Source organism: Microchirus variegatus, assembly GCF_963457635.1.
Source record: "Microchirus variegatus genome assembly, chromosome: 9".
Taxonomy (NCBI): Eukaryota; Metazoa; Chordata; class Actinopteri; order Pleuronectiformes; family Soleidae; genus Microchirus; species Microchirus variegatus.
In genome coordinates this window covers 28,844,080-28,863,788 of record NC_139810.1, presented here as the reverse complement: position 1 = coordinate 28,863,788, position 19,709 = coordinate 28,844,080, and the positions used below count along the sequence as shown (strand labels likewise).

At 43.7% G+C, this 19,709-nt stretch overlaps 1 protein-coding gene across 1 annotated transcript; it reads right to left on the bottom strand.

Moving 5' to 3' along the window:
• Nucleotides 1-846: 846 nt before the first annotated feature.
• Nucleotides 847-19,443, bottom strand: LOC310931969 (PDZ domain-containing protein 4-like; the record flags this gene model as incomplete). Its single annotated transcript, XM_083895223.1, has 8 exons — nt 847-2,832; nt 4,649-4,747; nt 5,790-5,852; nt 5,946-6,044; nt 6,136-6,223; nt 7,558-7,910; nt 9,181-9,237; nt 19,384-19,443. 8 exons carry the CDS (start codon nt 19,441-19,443, stop codon nt 847-849), a joined length of 2,805 nt encoding a protein of 934 aa, XP_083751349.1.
• Nucleotides 19,444-19,709: the final 266 nt, after the last annotated feature.

Below are 19,709 nucleotides of genomic sequence, written 5' to 3'. Positions count from 1 at the left end.
CATCGTTAAAATGCTTGTTTAGATCCACACAATCAGACACATTTTTAAAGGCCCAGTGCGTAAAAACGTAGGTGGAATTATTTTAGTAAAAATAAAAACTGTTACACAATCATCTGATTGTGTGAATTGTTGTTTTTCATTATCACAGTTCGTGTTTATCAGTCAGCTCCGCAGAGGATGACATTCTGGACCACCATGTTTTTTTTTTTATTGTCTTTTTTTAAGTAGCTCACAATGGCCGCGACATGCAACTTTATTAGTAAATGCTCTATTTTACACACTGGGCCTTTATGACGAATACACTGCGACGTGTGTGAATACTCGTGTGACGTCATGTTGGAGTCCAGGCACTGTTTACCAGTTAGCTGCGTTAGCTCCTTTAGCGCCATTAGCGCGCCTACAGTCGAACTGGAGCGGTCTGCGTATTAATGGAAAAGAGCGGTGCTAGCGTGTCTGTTTTTAAAGTTAAGCGTTACTTTAGAGACTCATTTTAACACATCCGGAGTCACGTAAACTGCCGTTAACGAGTTAACGTGTCCGGCGCCAGTGATTATGCAACGAAGGCTCGCTTCAAACGCGACAACATTGTAAGTGTGCGTGTGATTTGTTTCTTCATTTTTGGAAGATGTGATTGTTACCCGGACACTGAACAAACCCTGACACAGTCTCAGTCATGTGCTTCTTCTTCTTCTTCTTCTCTCTCCAGTCCAATGATTTAAGGTTTTGCTATTTTAAATATCCGTCATTGACGGAGTGTTTCAAATGTTTGTGCTCAGATGTACTGAAGGAGGCTCCGTCTAAACATTTCTTATCTCTCTGCTTGCAAACCTTGGCTGTTGTTCAGTCTCAGACTGTGGTGACAGATAACAGAGGGTTATAGACTTTCTTCCCGTCAGCAGACCTGGCCCCGTGAGCCAACAGCTCCTGTATCGTGATCCAGTTGTCCAGGATCCTGCGACTGCGCTTCTTCATGCTCCTGCGGTGGCAAAGCTCCAGGATAGTGTTCGCTTCCTGCTGCTGTGTCGCCCCCTGCTGTCCGCCGCCGCCGCCGCCGCCGCCGCCGCCGCCCTGCTCCCTCTCGCGCTCCCTAAGACAATCGAGGCGGCTCTGCATCATGAACTCCCGCCGCCGCCGCTGCTCCCGGGCCTTCTGCAGCTGCTGCTTGCGCTCCTCCTTGCTCCAGTAGCGGCCCATCTTCATCTCGCTGACGGCGTCGTCGTCCGTCGTCATGCCGCTGCGCTCCTCCCTGATCTTCATGGCGCGCGCCTTCAGGAGACGATCCCTCACGGGCCGCTTGGCCACGTAGCGCGAGCCGTCGCTGCGGATCTTCACCTTCCACTCCATGCGGGGGGAAGCGGGCATCAGAGAAGGGGACAAGGGCGATGGTTCGGCGCCTGGAGCCTGAGCGACGCCTTTGCATGTGCTCCCCAAGCTCATCGGGCTGGCGTCTCCCTCGGTGTCCGCCCTGTCGTCTCTGAACGTCCCTCTGAGTCCACCGAGCGGCTCAGTGGTGGACAGAGACCTCAGTTGCATGCAGCTCATGTAGCGCGGAGGTGGATTTGTTTCAGTTTGACGTCGGGACAGGTACGGGCTGTTCTCTGCACTGCGTCCGCCAGACCTCTCTGCTGGCGCGTTGGCTTTCGGGTTGCGCCTCATCCCACCGTCCGAGCCCCTCCTCGTGCCTCCGTCCCGGGACAGCGACCGAACTTTAGCTCCGGGACTGGACGTCTTGGCATCCGCTGCTCTTCTGTGAGAGTGCGAGTAAAGCTGGTTCAAGTTTCCTTGTACGCCGTCCCCTCGTTCGGTCCTGGTTCCCCTCTCCTTCTGCCTGGTGGATGTTGGACCCTGCATGCCCGCTGAGTAGAGATACTCTGCTCCATCCAGGCTCTGTGTAGAATGTGCAGGGAACTGTTCCTGGACCAGAGGCGTGCTCCTGCAGCTTTCCCCTCCAGTGTTGTAGGCACTGGTACTGTCTTTATCCGAGCGCTCTCTCTCCGGAAGCTCGTTGATGTCCGACAGAGCGTGGTGACGGTTCTCCTCGCCGACCAACGCACCGGCGCTCGCTCCGTTCTTTTCCTCGAGAGGCCAAGCCTTCATGCACCGCTCCCTCAGCTGCTGCATCTTCTGAGCCCTCAGGATGTTGCGACACTTGAACTCCAAGTGGCGCAGTTCCTCCTCCAGAAGAGCCATCTCGTGCTGCGTCAGGCTCTCGTTCCTGTTCACGTCCAGTGGGACGCAGCCGCCGTCTTGTATCTGCAGGGCGCTGCTGTTCTTCTCGTAGTAACACTTGATCTCCAGCAGCTCTTTGTACCTCTCGCACTCCTCCTCAGTCAGCCCCGGCATCATCACCCTCATGGGATCTGCCATGTAGCTCCTCTCCACTCGCTCCACCTGCTCCGAGCCACCTCCACTGACACAGTCCAGCCCTAAGAGGGAGTCGGTGCTGAACTGGAGGTCCTGGGACTGCAGCAAAGGCGGACTGTCGCCTCTGCCGGAGAAGAACTTGCGCATGCTGCCAGGCGTATTGGTGGCGTTTGTGTTGGAGGCGCTCGTGTGGTCGTCTCCCAGGAGGTCGTGTTCCGACGACTCTTCGTAGCGGGTGCTCTCGTCCGTGCGTCCCACGCCGCTGTCCAGCTCCTGGCTGTTGCTCAGCACCGTCTGCAGCAAATCGGGCGAGAATCCGTGACCGCCGAGTCCACCTCTGCCCGCCGCGCCGTCCGGTCCGGCGCCGAGCGTAGACGTGCCGTTCCTCGATGCGTGGCTGTTGGACAGATGGACCTCGTTGTCCAGCGGCTCCAGGTCCAACTCATCCGGATCCAGCTGGTTGTCATTCTGTCAAAGAGAGATCATTGTTGAAGAAAACACGTGTTAGAATGTGCAGTAACAACATCTTCATGTCTTTATACTCGATGACAACAAGCTGTGCCTCTTGTTTTTGTTTGGAAAAGATGAAGAGTCGAATTGTGTGATTTTTTTACCCAACATTTGCCCATTAACACAATTCTAAAGTCTCTATGTGACCCTGTGATGGACTGGCAAACTGTCCTATGTCACCTGGGATTGACCCTCATGTGGAGGATAAAAGCGGTTAGAAGATGAATGAATGAGCTAAGAAAAAGCTGTGTGGAAATGTTGTGATAACCCACTATCAACCTCAATCCTTAAAACCAAGTCATTGAGTGCTTTTTTGTTCTCTTTTGCACGTTTGTACAACGGCAGTAAACGGTAGTTTTCATTTCTGTCACTAGATGGAGTCAGAGCAGTGTGACATTCTCACGTCTGCAACAGCTTTTAGTTTGAACTGAATCACCAAAATAAAAAGAAATTTAACAGAGGAACATAGTGTATATATATATGTATATATATATATATATATGTGTATATATGCATATGTGTGTATATATATATATATATATATATATATATATATACGTATGTATGTATGTATATGTATATATATATATATATATATTTATATACATGTGTGTATATATGCATATGTAGACATATATATACATATGCATATAAACATATATATGTCAAGTATATGTATAACGGGATTAGTTTTGTAGTTTTTGTTCATAGAGGATGAAATGCTGATCCTGATGCTGCTCCAGTATTCACACATGAATAGTTTTTTTTTTTTGGTGCTTGTTATTTCTAATTTGTTTACTTTTCTGTTCTGTTTGGGATCAAATATTAAGCAAATACTTGAGCTCAAAATTAGTAAACGAGCCGCTCCTCGCCGTGGAGTTCATCTCGGCTAATTGGTTTGATTTGCATGTGAATTGTGTGCAGATTGCGAGATGAAGTATTGATTATTATCATCGTCTTCATTCTTATTCTTCGACGACCACTTTCACTTTCACTTCTCTCTCTCTTTCTCTTTCTCCCCAAAGACAACAGATCAAGCTTTAATCTCTGCATGTGCGTTTTCCCTCTGATGATTCTCCTGCTCTCACGCTCTTGAATCTTAATGTGGGAATGTGTCTGGGCAATAGGAATCTCATCAGCCTTTCACAGGTAGTGCTCATCTCTTCTACAAGCAAGGACATATTTAAACAGAGAAGAGGTGTGTGTGTGTGTGTGTCTTGGACCGTTTTAATGAGCGCCTCTTAAATCTGGCCTCGAACTCCCATCTGTACAAATGCAGCCAGAATACAGAGCTCTCTGTCTGTCTCCAATCCTTTGATGGTGAATAATAATAATAATAATAATAATAAAAAAGCACTTTTTAAATTCACAAACACTGTGGACAAAGTGTACTGAGGAGCATCCGGTGTGCACGATGCCCTCGTCTGCAGCAAGAAATGACCTTGAGGGAAACAAAGCAGGGCCACATTAGCACCAGGAGTACGAGCGCTATTTGTCTCTGCCTCTCTGTCTTTGAGCAATCTGTGTTTACATCATGTTTTCATGCCTCTGTATGCAGGTCACCTCGTAACCTTGTTAGATCGGAGCAGAGGACCCAGTTTTATTCTCTTTCTTCACCTTGAAACTGACTGTTCTTGTGTTACCAGCAATCCTACGTGACCAAATACTACGATGCATAATAATCACTGTACATACAGGGATTAAAAGGAGAAGAATGTTTTTTTTTTTTTAGGTTAATATAAAGACTGAGTGTATATATCCATGATTTCCTCACCTCTATCTCGGGTCGTGCGAGCAGCAGGGAGACATTAGTGTCCTCTCTGGTGAGAATAGCAACTGCTTCCTCTCTGTCCTGGACGTCCACTCCATTTATCTGAAGAATGAATGAAATGAGTTGATGTCAGATAATGAGAGGCTTTTTGCACGAACGCTGGATTCAATTAATTCAACTCATTTAGGGAAACTGGTTTTCTTTAGAATTTGAAAACTGAAGAATTTTTTTTTTAACAGACATTTAGTCTGTTATGAAAGGATTGAGAATAAATGCTGCACTAAGCAACTTCCTATGATTAATCTGTATTATCTAAGAATATTGTTATTTATTTGGCAAAAAACAAACCTCACTACCTCCTCACTTACCTACCTAGCAACCTTCTTACCTACATCCTACCTACCTCCTTTCCTACCTACCTACTGACCTACATCCTATCTACCTTACTACCTTCACCCTACCTACCTCCTTACCTCACCACCTACTTATGTCCTACCAACTTCCTTACCTACCTACCTACCTACCAACCTCCTTACCTACCTTCACCCTACCTACGTATTTCCTTACCTCACCCTCTACCTACGTCCTACCTACCTCCTTACCTACCTACCTACCTACCTACCTACCTACCTACCTACCTACCTACCTACCTACCTACCTACCTACCTATGTCCTACCAACTTCCTTACCTACCTACCTACCTACCTACCTACCTACCTACCTACCTACCTACCTACCTACCAACCAACCAACCAACCTCCTTACCTATCTACCTACCTACCTACCTACCTACCTACCTACCTATGTCCTACCAACTTCCTTACCTACCAACCTCCTTACCTACATTCACCCTACCTACGTACCTCCTTACCTCACCACCTACCTACGTCCTACCAACCTCCTTACCTACCTACCTACATCCTACCAACCTCCTTACCCACCTCCATCCTACTTACCCACCTCCATCCTACCTTCCCTCCTCCATCCTACCTACCGATCTACATCCTATCAACCTCCTTACCTACCTACCTCCTTACCTACCTACCTACCTCCCTTCCTCCCTCCCTCCCTATCTGTCTGTCTATCCATAGACAGATTGTAGTTGTTGTCTTTAAAGAGTCATATTGTCATGTCAGATCCTCACCTGTAGAATCCTGTCTCCCTTGCGGATGCGACCGTCTATCGCAGCAATACTGTTGGGGTTCACCTGGAAGAAATAGACAGATTTTGTTTTTGGGTTGAGGTTGAGGTGAGTGTGAGAGAACTGTCTGAACACTTGATTTCACACCACTGTGTTTACCTCTCCCACATATATCCCCAGGTCCTCCTCATCATCGGTTCTGTAGCACACTGTCAGGCCCAGTTTATCCTGCTGACGAGACTTGCACAGGTTCACCTCCTGCCGTGAAGGAAAAGTTTGATTCTGTCAGACGGAGAAACAGTGGGGGTGGCGTTCTGTGCGAGACGTGGACTTGCTAATGGGCTCTTACCTCATACTCCAGCTCGTCCTGTCTGTCCACTTCATGCTGAGTGATATCAAAGTAGTCTGTGGGGTCGTAGTAAACAGGCTCTATGAAGCTGAGGAAGAGAATAGTCGGGGTAAGACTGTGAAATGTGTGAAATAAAACTAGAACCAAAAGGTCTGGTGTGACAGTTGGACAGTGTTGTAATGTAACCAAGTACAAATACTTTGGTTAGTTCAGTTTCCTCGGTCTTTGTTACTCGTTACTATCAAATAAAATCAGAAGAAAAGTTAGTGATCGTCTGTATTTATACAGAGCTTTTCTAGTCTTGATGAGCTGCTTTACAACTATAGTTTTGCCATTCACTCATTCACACGCTTCAACATGGGGTTAAGTGTCTTGCTCAAGGACACATATGGATTAGCAGAGCCAGGAATTTAACCCACAACCTTCCAGTTGAAAGACAACTTGCCCTACCACTGAGCTACCATGGCTCAATCCGTTTACATTTTATATCAGAAAATGACTTTTGATACTCAGTAAATGTTATTATACTTAAATAATATTATAAAAAGAAGTAGTGCTAGTGTAAACGACATGTTTGCATGCCGCGGTACCAGTTAGCTCCGTTAGCTGCGTTAGCTCCGTTAGCTCCTTTAGCTACGTTAGCTCCGTTAGCTCCTTTAGCTGCGTTAGCTCCGTTAGCTGCGTTAGGTCTGTTAGCTCCGTTAGCTGTGTTAGCTCCTTTAGCTCCGTTAGCTGTGTTAGCTCCTTTAGCTGCGTTAGCTCCTTTAGTGCCGTTAGCGCGCCTACAGTCGAACTGGAGCGGTCTGTGTAATAATCAAAAAGAGCAGCGCTACAAATAACCAGCGTACCTGTGTACTGTGTAGGTGTGCCTCTGTTTGTGAAGTTTAGCGGTTTAGCGTTTCTTTTGAGACTAATTTTAACAATCGGAAGTCACGCAAACATGACGTCAAGTGCATCTTTTTCCGGTCAGTCGTCATGGAAACGCTAGGGCAGCTGTGGCTTAATGGTTAGGGCTTCGAGCTCGAGACCGGAAGGTAGCCGGTTCAATCCCCGACCAGTCCGCAGCTGAAGTGCTGTTGAGCAAGGCACCTAACCCCCTCACTGCTCCCCGAGCGCCGCTCACTGGCATGGCAGCTCACTGCGCTGGGTTACATGTTCTACACCTCACTGTGTGCTGTGTGTGTTCACTAACTCACTGCAGAATTGAATTTCCCCTTGCGGGACTTAAAGGGTTCTTAATCTTAATCTTAATCTAAACGTTAATGTGCGTTAACGTCGATGACGTTAGCGCCGTTAACGTGCCCAGCACTAAAACAAAAGTGACTTCAACTCCAGGAAGTCATTTTTGGTAACATATTTGTACTTTTTTACTTTAAGGTACTTTATACTAGAGTGCAGTTGGACACGCTGGACACGACTCACAGTTCATTGAACAGATATGGCTCCAGTAACGGCGGCAGCGGAGGGGACGGAGGAGGGTCAGGTGGGGGTGGAGCTCCACAGGGATGCTGGCCGCTCCTGTTCAGAGTCAACATATGCTGGAAGCTGATGTCCGTTTGGGTGCAGCTGTCCACACAGTCAGCCATGCCCATGGTCACTAACCCTAACCCTCCTCCTCCTCCTCCTCCTCCTCCTCCTCCTCCTACTACTCCAGCAGCGGCTCCTGCTTGACCCGCCCGTCTGCGGGCCCCCCGCCTCAGTATGTTGGACAGCACTGGGTCCCGTATGTCCAGAGTGGGATCCCCAGAGAGCCGGGACAACTCCTTCCCGTTTACCTGGGAAACAAAATGAATCCAGGTCAAAGAGAGATGGAGGAAAAAATCGATTCTGTGAAAAACAAATGACTCCATCTTGTGGCACAGACTATGATGTAGTAGTTTACCTTCACTCTAAATCGTTGGTTCTCAAAGTGCGGCCCGGGGGCCAATGGCGGCCCGCAGAAACATTTCTGGCGGCCCCGCAATGAATTACAGTTGATAGTTTTAATCCAGGAGCTACTAAGCTTGTTAAATGTTTATTGGACATTACTGGATACAGACCAATAAGTGTAAACAAAAATACTGGGTATTTACCTGGTTTCTATATGGTGAATTTTAGTGTATTATTGTGTTATAAGCTGGTAATAAGCAGGTAGCTACAGCCCCCAATTACTAGCTATTTACCCAGTAAATATATGGTAACAGAAATGTGTTACTTGGTATTAACCTGTAATTAGAAGGTAAGAACAATGGCCAAAATACTGGGTAATTACCTAGTAAATTATAAAGCGTTGTTGTATTAATGCTTAAATTAGGCAAGGCAAGTTTGTTTGTATTGCACATTTCAACAACAAGGTAAGTGCTTTACATAAAACATTAAAAGCACAGACAAGAGACATTTATAAAATCAGATATAACATCAAAGTAAAAACAAGCAGGTAAAATTTAAAGATTAAGATTAAAAAATAAAATAGATACAAATAAAATAAAACGATAAAAAAAAGAAGATAAAATCAAGAGTATCAAAGGAATAGAGGTTACAGTGCAGTATTGGAAATGACTGAAATGCAGCGGCAAACAGAAAAGTCCTCACTCTTGATTTAAAAGAGGTGAGAGTTTCAGCAGACCTAGATATGTGGTGCATAGAAACTGAAATTACATTATATTAACGTTTATATTAGTCAACGCTAAACTGTAGAACTGAAACCTGGTCATTAAAATGATTACAAATGGGATTTCTTTCTGTTTTTTTTTCCTTTGGCGGCCCTCAGTCCAATGTTGGGTTCCTAAATTGGCCTCAGGTATCAAAACTTTGAGAACCCCTGATCTAGACACAGGGACTTGAAAATAAACACTCAAGACACAGACAGAGGTGTGGAAAATGTGTGTTACGCTCAGTGAAAAGACAAACAAGACAGGTTTTTTATCAGAGTTAGTTAAAGACAGGAAACAGGACGGCAAAACTACAGCTACAAACCTAAAATATAAAGAGCTCACATTAGGGAACAGAAACATTTCAACAGCACAGAACGAACGAAGACAAACAGAAAACTGTTAAACCAAAGACCTTTAATCGACCGTCAGCATCAAAAGAGCGAAGCATGTCGTTTATGTTGTGACTCTTCTGTGGAGAAAAAAAGCAAAGAAAAGCAGGAGAGAACGGTTGATTCAGAACGTTATTACAACAGAGAATAGAAAACGTTTCTTCTTTTCATTAAGAGGGAACAAACAGAAAAAGGCATTAAAATGACTTGTGTTTTGTACATTACATTTGCATACTCGTCTCTTGGTGAGCACTTTCCAGCAAAACATTGTTATCTTTCTTTTGTGTGAATTAGAAAAAAAATTCTCCACTAATACGTTTGGATCAAAAAAAAAGAAGAAAACTAATTATATTCTGGAAAAAGCAAAGTGGGTTTCAAAAGTACTGATGTCATTTGTTCTGGGGCCTCGTTCTTTCAGATTGGAAGACGTGAAACATTTCTAGTTGAGACACGTTGAGCTTAAATTTGAATGTGATGAATGTATTCACACATTTTAACAGACTGTGATCTTGTTGATGTCCAAACTCCGGCAGACCAGGATTATTAGGTGGAAATTTGATAACTCGATCAAGAAATTTGATAAAATTTGATAAATTGATCAAGAAATTTGATAAATTGATAGTCCCTTTTTTTTTAAATTGCATATTAAATTTTATAAACCGATAAAATAAGAAATTGTTTTTTAAAAAGTAATATTCTCTTTATTCTGATGATGAGACGAAGTCTAGGGATTTGTTGTGTGATTATCCTGAAACACATGGGGCACAAACCAGCTGATCTAACTAACTAGTTGATTAACCCATTAACAGAGCTGTTGGTCTCAGCTGCACATTGTGTTAATGAGCATCATAAAATAATGTTGGTCTCAGTAAAGCAATTCTAAAAAAAAACTACAGAAAAAAAACAAACATTTTAAGGCCAAAGCTGCAAAGGTTGACTTTTTAGACATTAGAGAGGTTTTAGTACAGATCGTACAGGTGAAGTGTCATCTGTGCCATTTTGTATTTCCTCATCTATAAAACTACTTATTTCAATAAAACACTTTATGGCTTTGTTTCAATGTTCCAGCAGACTTCTCTATATTGCTCATTCCAAAAACGAACACAAGGTGGCAGGACTGAGCACACAGTGAGGCCTGTATCTCTGTGAGGGGATGGCCGAAATGTGATCGACAGCACTTGTCAGCCAATCAGAATCAGCAGAACGCCGGCAGGTGACCGGGAAAAGCGGCCACTTTCCCACAGTGACGCCCGGGATGATTTGAGTGTAACACAGGAAGTCCGCCTCACCGGGTAGAACTCTGTTTTCGCCGGAATATCAACTTTTGATGGATAAACATCAAAGGTAAGAGCGATTTTACAACAGATTCGTGGGAACCGATTTCTGTTGTGTTTATTCTTTGATTTTTAATCTTTTTTCGTGGTACTTTGACGTAATATCCTCTGCTGTCTTTCGAGCTGTATGGGCGTGTGTTCTGGATAAAGTGTCATAGTTTTAGACCTAGAAATTTGTCTTGTGTTGACACAGTATAGAGTTTCATATGTAGTGATGCATTTAGTTGTTATTTGAGCTGTGCTTGTTTCGTCCTGTAGCCCAGACTCTTACGTGTTTAGTGCAGTATTCCACAATATTCCATTTGGGGCACATTCTGGCTAAATATACACTTGATACACATATAATTCTAGCAGTTTCTTTTCACTTCCTGCCAATAAACCCTCTTCAACTTTACACACTGGACCTTAAACATTTTAAAACGTGTGTTTTTGCACAGTTCACAGCTGAGTTAGACTGCTTTCTTTAATGCCACATGTTTGTTTATTGTATAACACTAACTAGCTAGTGTTATATCACAATAAATTACATTACATTTATTGCTAGTATGTATTGGAAAAGATAGACCAGTATCTTCCCGACTGATAAAGGTTTATAAACGTGTGCATACCATAAACATGTGGCATTAAAGTCCAAAGCCAAATTAAAATGATTTATTCATCTATTGTTTAATATGACGTGAGTTTGTCTGGGTAGATAATCCTTTACCTTTCCTTTAACGATAACACTACTCGTATGTTGTTGCTGGTTTTTCATCATAGAAGCTTTATGATCCGATGGTGCAGTAAAATCAGTTCTCTGGAATGAATTCCATGAGCGTCAGAGAGTAGCATGATGTTAGTAACAGTTGCTGAGCCCAGACTTCCTTTGTGGAGCCTCGTTCATGTGCACAGTCGCTGACCTTGACTGTCTGTGACTCTCCACATCTTTACCTCCCTCTCTCTCCTCTCACGTCCCTGCAGTAATTGCATGTCAAATCAATGTTTTTCCCTTGTGCAGCCAAGCACATTCAAAACCTACTCTTTTTTTCATTATTAATATATATGCTTGTCCCGCTCCAACAACACCACACAGACGCTCCTCTCTGGTGCATCTTTCCCCTCCTTCGCCGTTGTATTTCAATGCAAACATTAATTTCCCTCCTGTCCTTTTATCTGCCGCCGCTGCCTATATGTTCACTCTTGCTTCCTCTCATCCCCGGTCTCTCCAGACTCTGGCTTCTTCTTCTTCTTCTTCTTCTTCTTCTTCTTTGGCCGCGCTGCCTCAGCAGTTCTGTCTGCCGTGTCCCTTCCCTGCAGATGATAACTCACACTCTTCTGTTTCCATCTATTTCCAGCTCTCCGTCTTCTCCAAGTGTGTGTGTGTGTTTGTGGCCCCTCACGCTAATGTTCCTTCATAAATCTCGATGTCTTTCTTAATGAGCCTCCTCTCTTGGAGACAAATAAGGTGCTTCCTCTCGTTGATGATGAAGGAATTAACGCCGTGTAGAGCGCGTGGGGAGATTAGAGGAAAACACCGGGGCAACATCGCCAACTCACCAAAGAGCGTTTGTGCTCCAGTGCACTGTTCTCATGACCACATGGCTCAGCTCTGCAGGATTAGAGAGGGGCTAATAGAAAAGTGCTCCATGAGGTCATGAGTGACAGGTATGAATACTGATAGAGAGAAGAGAGGTCGGCTTCTCATTCATTATCAATGAGAGGTGCTGAGATTGCTTTGAAGACGACTCCATGCAGGGTAATGGTTGTTGTGTGTGTGCGTGTGTGTGTTGGACAGCTTTTTCGGGAATGCATTACCCGCCGACGCGTGTTGCTCTCTATCATCTCTGGGTTACTAGGTCACGGCGTACAGCTGCTGTTTATGAGCTGCACAATATGCAAGTGATGGAGAACCACACCCTGCCCTTAAGCCCAATTTATACTCCTGCGTAAATCGCTCTGCGTAGGCTACGCAGAGTCCTCTGCGTCGACGCAGAACCTGTTGTAGAGCCTCTGCGTCGTCTCCGGCTGCACGGAATATTTTTTAAGTGTCCGTCACTCCGTCAAGGGACAACGGAGACGGCAAGAGCTGCGATTGGTCCTCAGGACAGGCCGAGCGAAGCTGCTCTGTGCCGGCTCACAGTGAGCACCGAGCGTCCACAGAGGGCGAAGCTGAACACCGCCGACTTCGTCGATGCCGAACTATAAATACGTCATATCTTAACACACACAGCACATGTTTAGACTCTAAATGGCCAATTTCTCGCCTCAAATTATCTCAAAACTGCGTTCCGTGACACAGAAAAGTGAGAAACGGCCACTGTTTCAACAACAACAGTCTTTCTTTCTCTTTCTCCCTCGGACGCCATTGCTCACTGTAGCCAAAAGCACAACAACCTTGCGCAGCGACCCCTACTGATCGGGCGGGAAATTGCAGCGCCTATCCGTCACCACGACGCAGAAGTATAAAGGCTCGAGTGGTCTACGTGGTGACGCAGACGGATAACGCATTACGCAGTCGGAGAAGTATAATGTGGCCTTTATAGCCTCTGTGTATATGTTTAACATTGTAATGTAATGCTAATGTGAGAAAACTAAATTCACAGCAGGTGGTGGGTTAGGGCAGGGGTTGTCTGTGGCGCTGAGGGCGTGGACATGGGCCAAGATGTGAGTGAAGACATGAAAGAGACGCACAAAGTTCAAAGTGTAGAAAGAAACACAAGGAGATGAGGAGATGAGGAGGGGGGAGGAGGCTGGGAGGTGAGGAGAGGGTAATGATGCAGCAGCAATGAGGAAAACAAGCGTTCAAGGAACTGCCGGGTGAATGCAAATAGCGTCAAGCGCTCACTTGTATGTAAACACACACACACACACACGCGCGCGCGACAGAAACTGGCGTGGAATTAACTAGTCGACGCATAATTAGGTTTTATCTGAAAGCTCTTTAAGGAGCAAATGAATGTTGCTGTACAAACAGGATGAGACGTGGCTACCAATGATCCCTCACAGGAAAAACAAAAAAAAACAATGTCACAGTCTTAATCTTAATTGTGGTAATTCATGTTTTTTTTTTAACTGTTCATGCAGAAGCGTCTCATGCATGGCTCAAACACCTTCTCCCCCCCAAACACATTGAATTCCACTCGTTCAGTAATTGATTTTTCCTCATCGCCGGCGCTTTGAAGCCTGGAGCAGCAACATCCTCAGCAAATCAATTAATTTGGAGACGGCGTTGACCCGCTCAGACTATATAACCCCTGTTGTCTGATATTGCAGATCTCATTTAAATATACACACTGGGGGGTGTTTTTGCCGCCTATTATATACTGATAACACTGAGGAGGAGATATTGATTCAAAGGCAGCTCAGAGAATCTTTGAATTGATGCTGATGAAGCTAATAAGTCGCAGTGGGAATACGGACTATATGAATATGCATTCATGTACAATGTATTCATCATTTGTTGTGTTGGCTAAAGCTAAAAATGCGCAATACTTATGGAAATTACCTTACAATAAATGCCATCAACCTTTCTATTTTTCTTTTCCTATGAATGAATGAATGATGAGTGAGACGTCCTCCTCATCCAAAGATCAGGAAGCTGACAGACAGGGACGATACTATGCTGCTGTGTGATGTGTGATGTGTGGTGAGGAAGTTTAACTCCACCTGTTATCATTCAGGGTCGGACGCTGGTATAAAAAGTTAATGACAAAGGGACAAAGACTTCTGTCTTGGGGAACGAATTAATGAGTTACATTTTGATGATGCATCTTTTGCACTTTTACTCCCCTACATATTGGAGATAATGAAGGACAATAATTATAAAACAACAAATAGTTACTACTAATGTCGTTGTATTTGTATGTATGTCATTGAATGCTTACATAGTGGATTATATTGTATATAAAAGGAGCTAAACATGGCAATTCATGGTATAATGGAAGGAAAATTATATGTATATGTGTATATATGTACATACAGTATATACACATATATAGTATATACATATACATGTATATATACATACATATGTATGTGTGTATGTATGTACATGTGTGTATATACTGTATATATCCATGTATGTACATATATAGTTATATATATATATACATATATTCTTGGAATAATAGAATAGTGGAAGGAAAAAAATATATGTATATATACACATGTTAGACAGCTTTGTGTGTGTGTGTGTGTATATATATAAATATATATATATATATATATATATATGTATATTTCACAGGGTCAGTATTGTCTGCAACTAACTGTTTTGTTTTAATTTTCTCGTTCAGTTTCTTGGTCCCAAAAATGTCTGAAAATGGTGAAAAATGCCGATCAGACCAAATGAATCGATTGTCAAAATAGCTGGTTATTAATTTACTGGAGGGTTGATTGTTGCAGCTTCACCTGTAAACACCAAAGTGAGGACAAAAATATGTGTCTCTTTTGTTCCACCACACTATCTTTATACAACCAGGCGTTTCCTTAACTCACTGTGTTCTCATCTGTGTGTCTAACCCGGTGACTATCATCATCATCATCATCATCATCAGCTTGTTAGTGTGTATTGATTCCCCATATGTTTCTGCATGTATTTGAATGAAGGCACATTAGGTTTGTTTAACGATGCTGCATGGTTGCCACGGAAACTGCCTCCTGCTTTACAGGGACTGTGGTAGAAAAGGGAAAAAAAGAAGGGAGTGGCTGAAGGGAGGGAGGGAGGGAGGGAGGGGGGGGGGGCGGGAGCTTACTGCAAGAGTGAGTGTGAGGGTCAGGAATTCTGTGAAATGTATGTAAAAAAAAAAAAAAAAAGCTGTCAATCATCACACAAAGAAATATGGCTTTTTAAAAAGCTTGGGTCTGTAGAGAGGCAAGAATGTCAATGTGTGTGTGTGTGTACCAAGCCCCAACATGAAACATATGTGTGTGTGTATGTGAGGCAGAGCCCCCCCCCCCCATGTATAATACATGAGTTTTATTCCTTTGGCAAGAGAAGCAAGTGTTTGGATATAGTTAAATTAAACATTCTGGTTGTAGCCGTGAGCTGTTAATGCTGTGTTTATCGTAGACTAATCTGAAGGTTATAATTAAACATGTTAGTTAAAGGAGAAAAAACCTCCCCGAAGCCTTAAAACCTCCTAAAAAGTGGAAGACGGGTATCGCCGTGAAAACGTGGCGAGATAAACGCGAGGTTCGCGATGATTCTCTCTTAATGACCGGACACCTCTCGTCTCTCGCTTGGCACGAGCGTGGCATTAATCGACCATCTGCGCAGTAAAAATTGCTGGGCTTGTAATGATTACATGTAATAACGGAGATAAAATTTAACGGTCAAAGCAGCATGTTGCCTCTCGACTGCTATCGGAATTTTGGAATCTTTGGTTCGTAGAGTTTTCTTTCTTTTGTGCTCTATAACTAACGCGATATCTAATCTCCTTATAGGGTTTTATTGAATCTGCTCTCATTACAGTTAACATCTCACAGCCGAGGGCTCTGGCTCTGGTTCAGTGGCCTCAGTGTCTCCTCCAGCCTTGTTGTTGTTTGAGTGCTTACTGGACCAGGCTATAGATATATACCACGTAGTATTAGTCACCCTGCATTACAGCTGAAACAATTCATGATTAAAACAAGATTTCTGATTGTTTTAGCTTCTTAAATGTGAGTATTTTATTCGCTTCTTTGCTCCACATAACAAAGAAATCATTAAAACTGAATCATTTTGGTTTGTGGACAAAACGTCGTCATTTCCAACGAAAACCGATCAATGTTTTTTAACATTTTATGGACCACGCGATTCATCGATTACGAAAATAATCATTAGTTGCGGTTCTAATTGTGACATAGTGCATTTGTTTGTAACGTGTAACTGACCTTTGACCCCCCCGAAATCTTCACATGATCAAATCTGGCCCTCGTTAACAAAGGTTTGGACACCTCTGTTTACACAAAAACGCTCCCCCAGTCTGGTCTGGTACTGAACAATCCAGATCGCCACAGTGAAGTTTGGAATGCTCACACCTAGAGCTGATTATTAATCGATTACTAAATGAATCGTAACCTATTTTGATTATCGATAAATCGGTTTGGAGCTTTTTTCATGATTGAAACATCATGAAAAACTTCTTAAATGTGAATATTTTCTTTTTTTCTTTGCTCCACGTAACAAAGAAATCATTAATACTGAATCATTTTGGTTTGTGGACAAAACAAGACATTGGAGAACATCGTCATTTCCAACTTTTTTTTTTTTCCAAATATATATTTACTGACATTTTATGGACCAAAAGATTTATTGAGAGAATAATTGACAGATTCATTGATTACGAAAATAATCATTAGTTGCAGCTCTCCCCTGCATGTTCTCTACTCTCCTCATGACCACACCTTGTTGGGATGCTGCGTCTGACAGAGCTGTAAGAGATTCTGGGATTAAAATAAAAAGAAAAAAGAATAAAGACACCACCTTTAGACACAGAGTCACAAAGAGCAGATTCTTTTTTCATTTTTTAACTTGAAACAGACTAAAAGTCTGACCTCAGTGCTGCTGACCCTCTTCACACACTCACTGCTGATGGAATTATGGAGCCTGCTCTGGTTTTTATGATCACATCTCCAGACTTCACACATTACTCCCCCCTCCCCCTCAGAAGTTTGAGAAGTCATTCAAACCTTTTTTTCTATTTACTCCTGCTCCGTGAAGCGCTCAGATCAATTACCTTTTGATAACCGAGGGCAAACAGCAGAAAATCAGCCTGACATTTAACTCTAAGTCTCCCTCTCAGACTCTCCTTACTGGGCCTCTTTTAGGCTCTTGCTGTTGCCTCTGGCACCGCGACGTGGCCCAGTTTACCGACTCCAAACATGCAACAGAGCCCCAGCTGTGGCTCCTGGTGCCACAGATACTGAAAGTGTTGCATCCACGAGTGCTGAGCCATCGTTCATGCTTACTAAGCATCTATCATGGAGTCACCGAGCACTGGCTTCCAGATGAGCTTACTCACATACAAGTCTGTGGTCCCAGTTGGCAGGTGGTGCTGAGGCGGTAACCGTGGCAACCTCCCTCTCTGCCATAACACTTTAGCCAAGCTTTAACAGCCCATCCATCCGGCTTGCCTCTGTGGCTCTGCATGAAGCTGGGCTCTGATTCTCAGACGTGATCCTAATCACTGTGAAGTATCGTTGTCCTAATTGTCGCTATTATCTTCACTGAGTGTCTATGAAGTCGTTAATACCCTTGTTGAAGCGGCGATGGCTCGTTCTTTCTGTGTGAATTATGCTCAGAGATGAAAACAAATCTGGTACAAAAGGTAGATTTATTTTTGCAGAGATGAGGTGGGTTTTTAATTAGCGACTGTAATAATATAAACAGGTGGTTTATTTTAACTTTTAACTGTAGAAATAACTGGGTTTGACTGGTCATGGAATTTAATTTCAGAATTATCTAGGGTTAAGTCAGTGTGACATACACTCTTAGAAATAAGGGTTCCAAACTTGTCCTTCTACAAGGGCTGAGGTTCTACCTGGAACCATTTGCTTCTGAAAAACCCTTGCCCAAATAAAGGTTTTTTCAAGGGTTCTTGGTAACACTAATGGTTCCAGTAAGAACCATTTTGATCCAGAGAACCCTTTAAAACACCTTTCCTGAATCAAGGGTTTTAAAAGGGTTCTTGGTGGAACCCTCCAAAAGAGTTCTCCAGGTTCTACCTGGAGCCAAAAGGGTTCTCCTATGAGGACAAGCCGAAGAACCTTATATGGTTCTACTTAGCAATTTTGAGTGAGTGTAGAACAAGGGCGTTTCTTCATGGAGTTTGCATGTTCTCCCCATGTGTGAGTGGGTTTTCTCCTGGTTTTCCGGCTTCCTCCCACAGTCCAAAAACAATAATGGGATTAGGTCAATTGTAGAGCTGCAACTAGCGATTATTTTCGTAATCGAATAATCTGTCGATTATTTTCTCTTTCCATCCATCCATCCATTATCTGCCGCTTTATCCTCTACCAGAAGGTCGCGGGGGATCCTGTGCGTCAGCTGACATAGGGCGATAAGTGGGGTACAACTGGACAGTTCGCCACACCGTCCATCACACCAATCATTCCCTCACACTCTCACACCTATGGTCAATTTATTTAGAGTGACCAATTTACCCAATCCCCAAATCTGCATGTTTTTGGACTGTGGGAGGAAGCCTGAGAACCTGGAGAAAACCCACGTACACACGGGGAGAGAACATGCAAAGTCCATGCAGGAAGGCCCTTGTTCCAACCGGGGCTCAAACCGGGGTCTTCTTGCTGCAAAGACAAGAGCGCTGGATTTTCTAGTTTGGTCCATAAACTGTCAGAAAAGGTTTAAAAACAAACAAACATTGATCAGTGTTTGTCAAACCTGGAAATGAAGATGTTCTCGAACGTCTTGTTTTGTCCACGAACCAAAATGATTCAGTTTTTTAATGATTCCTTTGTTATGTGGAGCAAAGAAACTAAATATTCACATTTAAGAAGCTGAAATAATCAGAAATCTTGTTTTAATTATGAAAAAATCTCCAAACTGATTAATTAATGATCAAAATAGTTGCCGATTGATCGTTTTAGCTCTAGTAAATTGGTTACTCTAAATTGAACGTAGGTGTGAGAGTGAACGGTTGTTTGTCTCTATATGTGGTCGGACTGGTGACCTGTCTCTGTATCGCCTATGTCAGCAGAGATCGACACAGCTCCCATCCATGACCCTCATGTGAAGGATGAAGATGGATGTATGAGTGTGACCTCCATGATCTTTGTTATAGATCTTTACTCGTCCAGCAGCAGGTGCCACAATAAAAGCACATACCGTTTTAGTTATAATGCTATGAAGACACAAAAAGAAGCTTTTGAAATAAAAACAACACGGAGAGACGGAACGGGACGAGTGCTCACCTGGAACATGACCCTGTACTGCTCCTCGGGCTTTTGAACCACACACATGTTGCACCCCATTGTGACTTTTTGACACAGTGCTGGACCCTCCGCAGTTTCCAAAAGCCGCTGACCACTTGTCACACCGGGGGGGCGTCTTTCTCGCTCCACTTCTTAGACCAGTACCGGTCTTTGTCTGTAGCTGTGGGAGAGCCCCACCCTCATTCACAGGGTTGTGGTGGATCACACTTCTTCCTCCGAGTCACACGCGGCACATCCCTGCCAGCGATGGCGACGCGGTTTAATTGGCTGCGTCACTACTCTCCTCTTCTTCTTCTTCTTCTTCT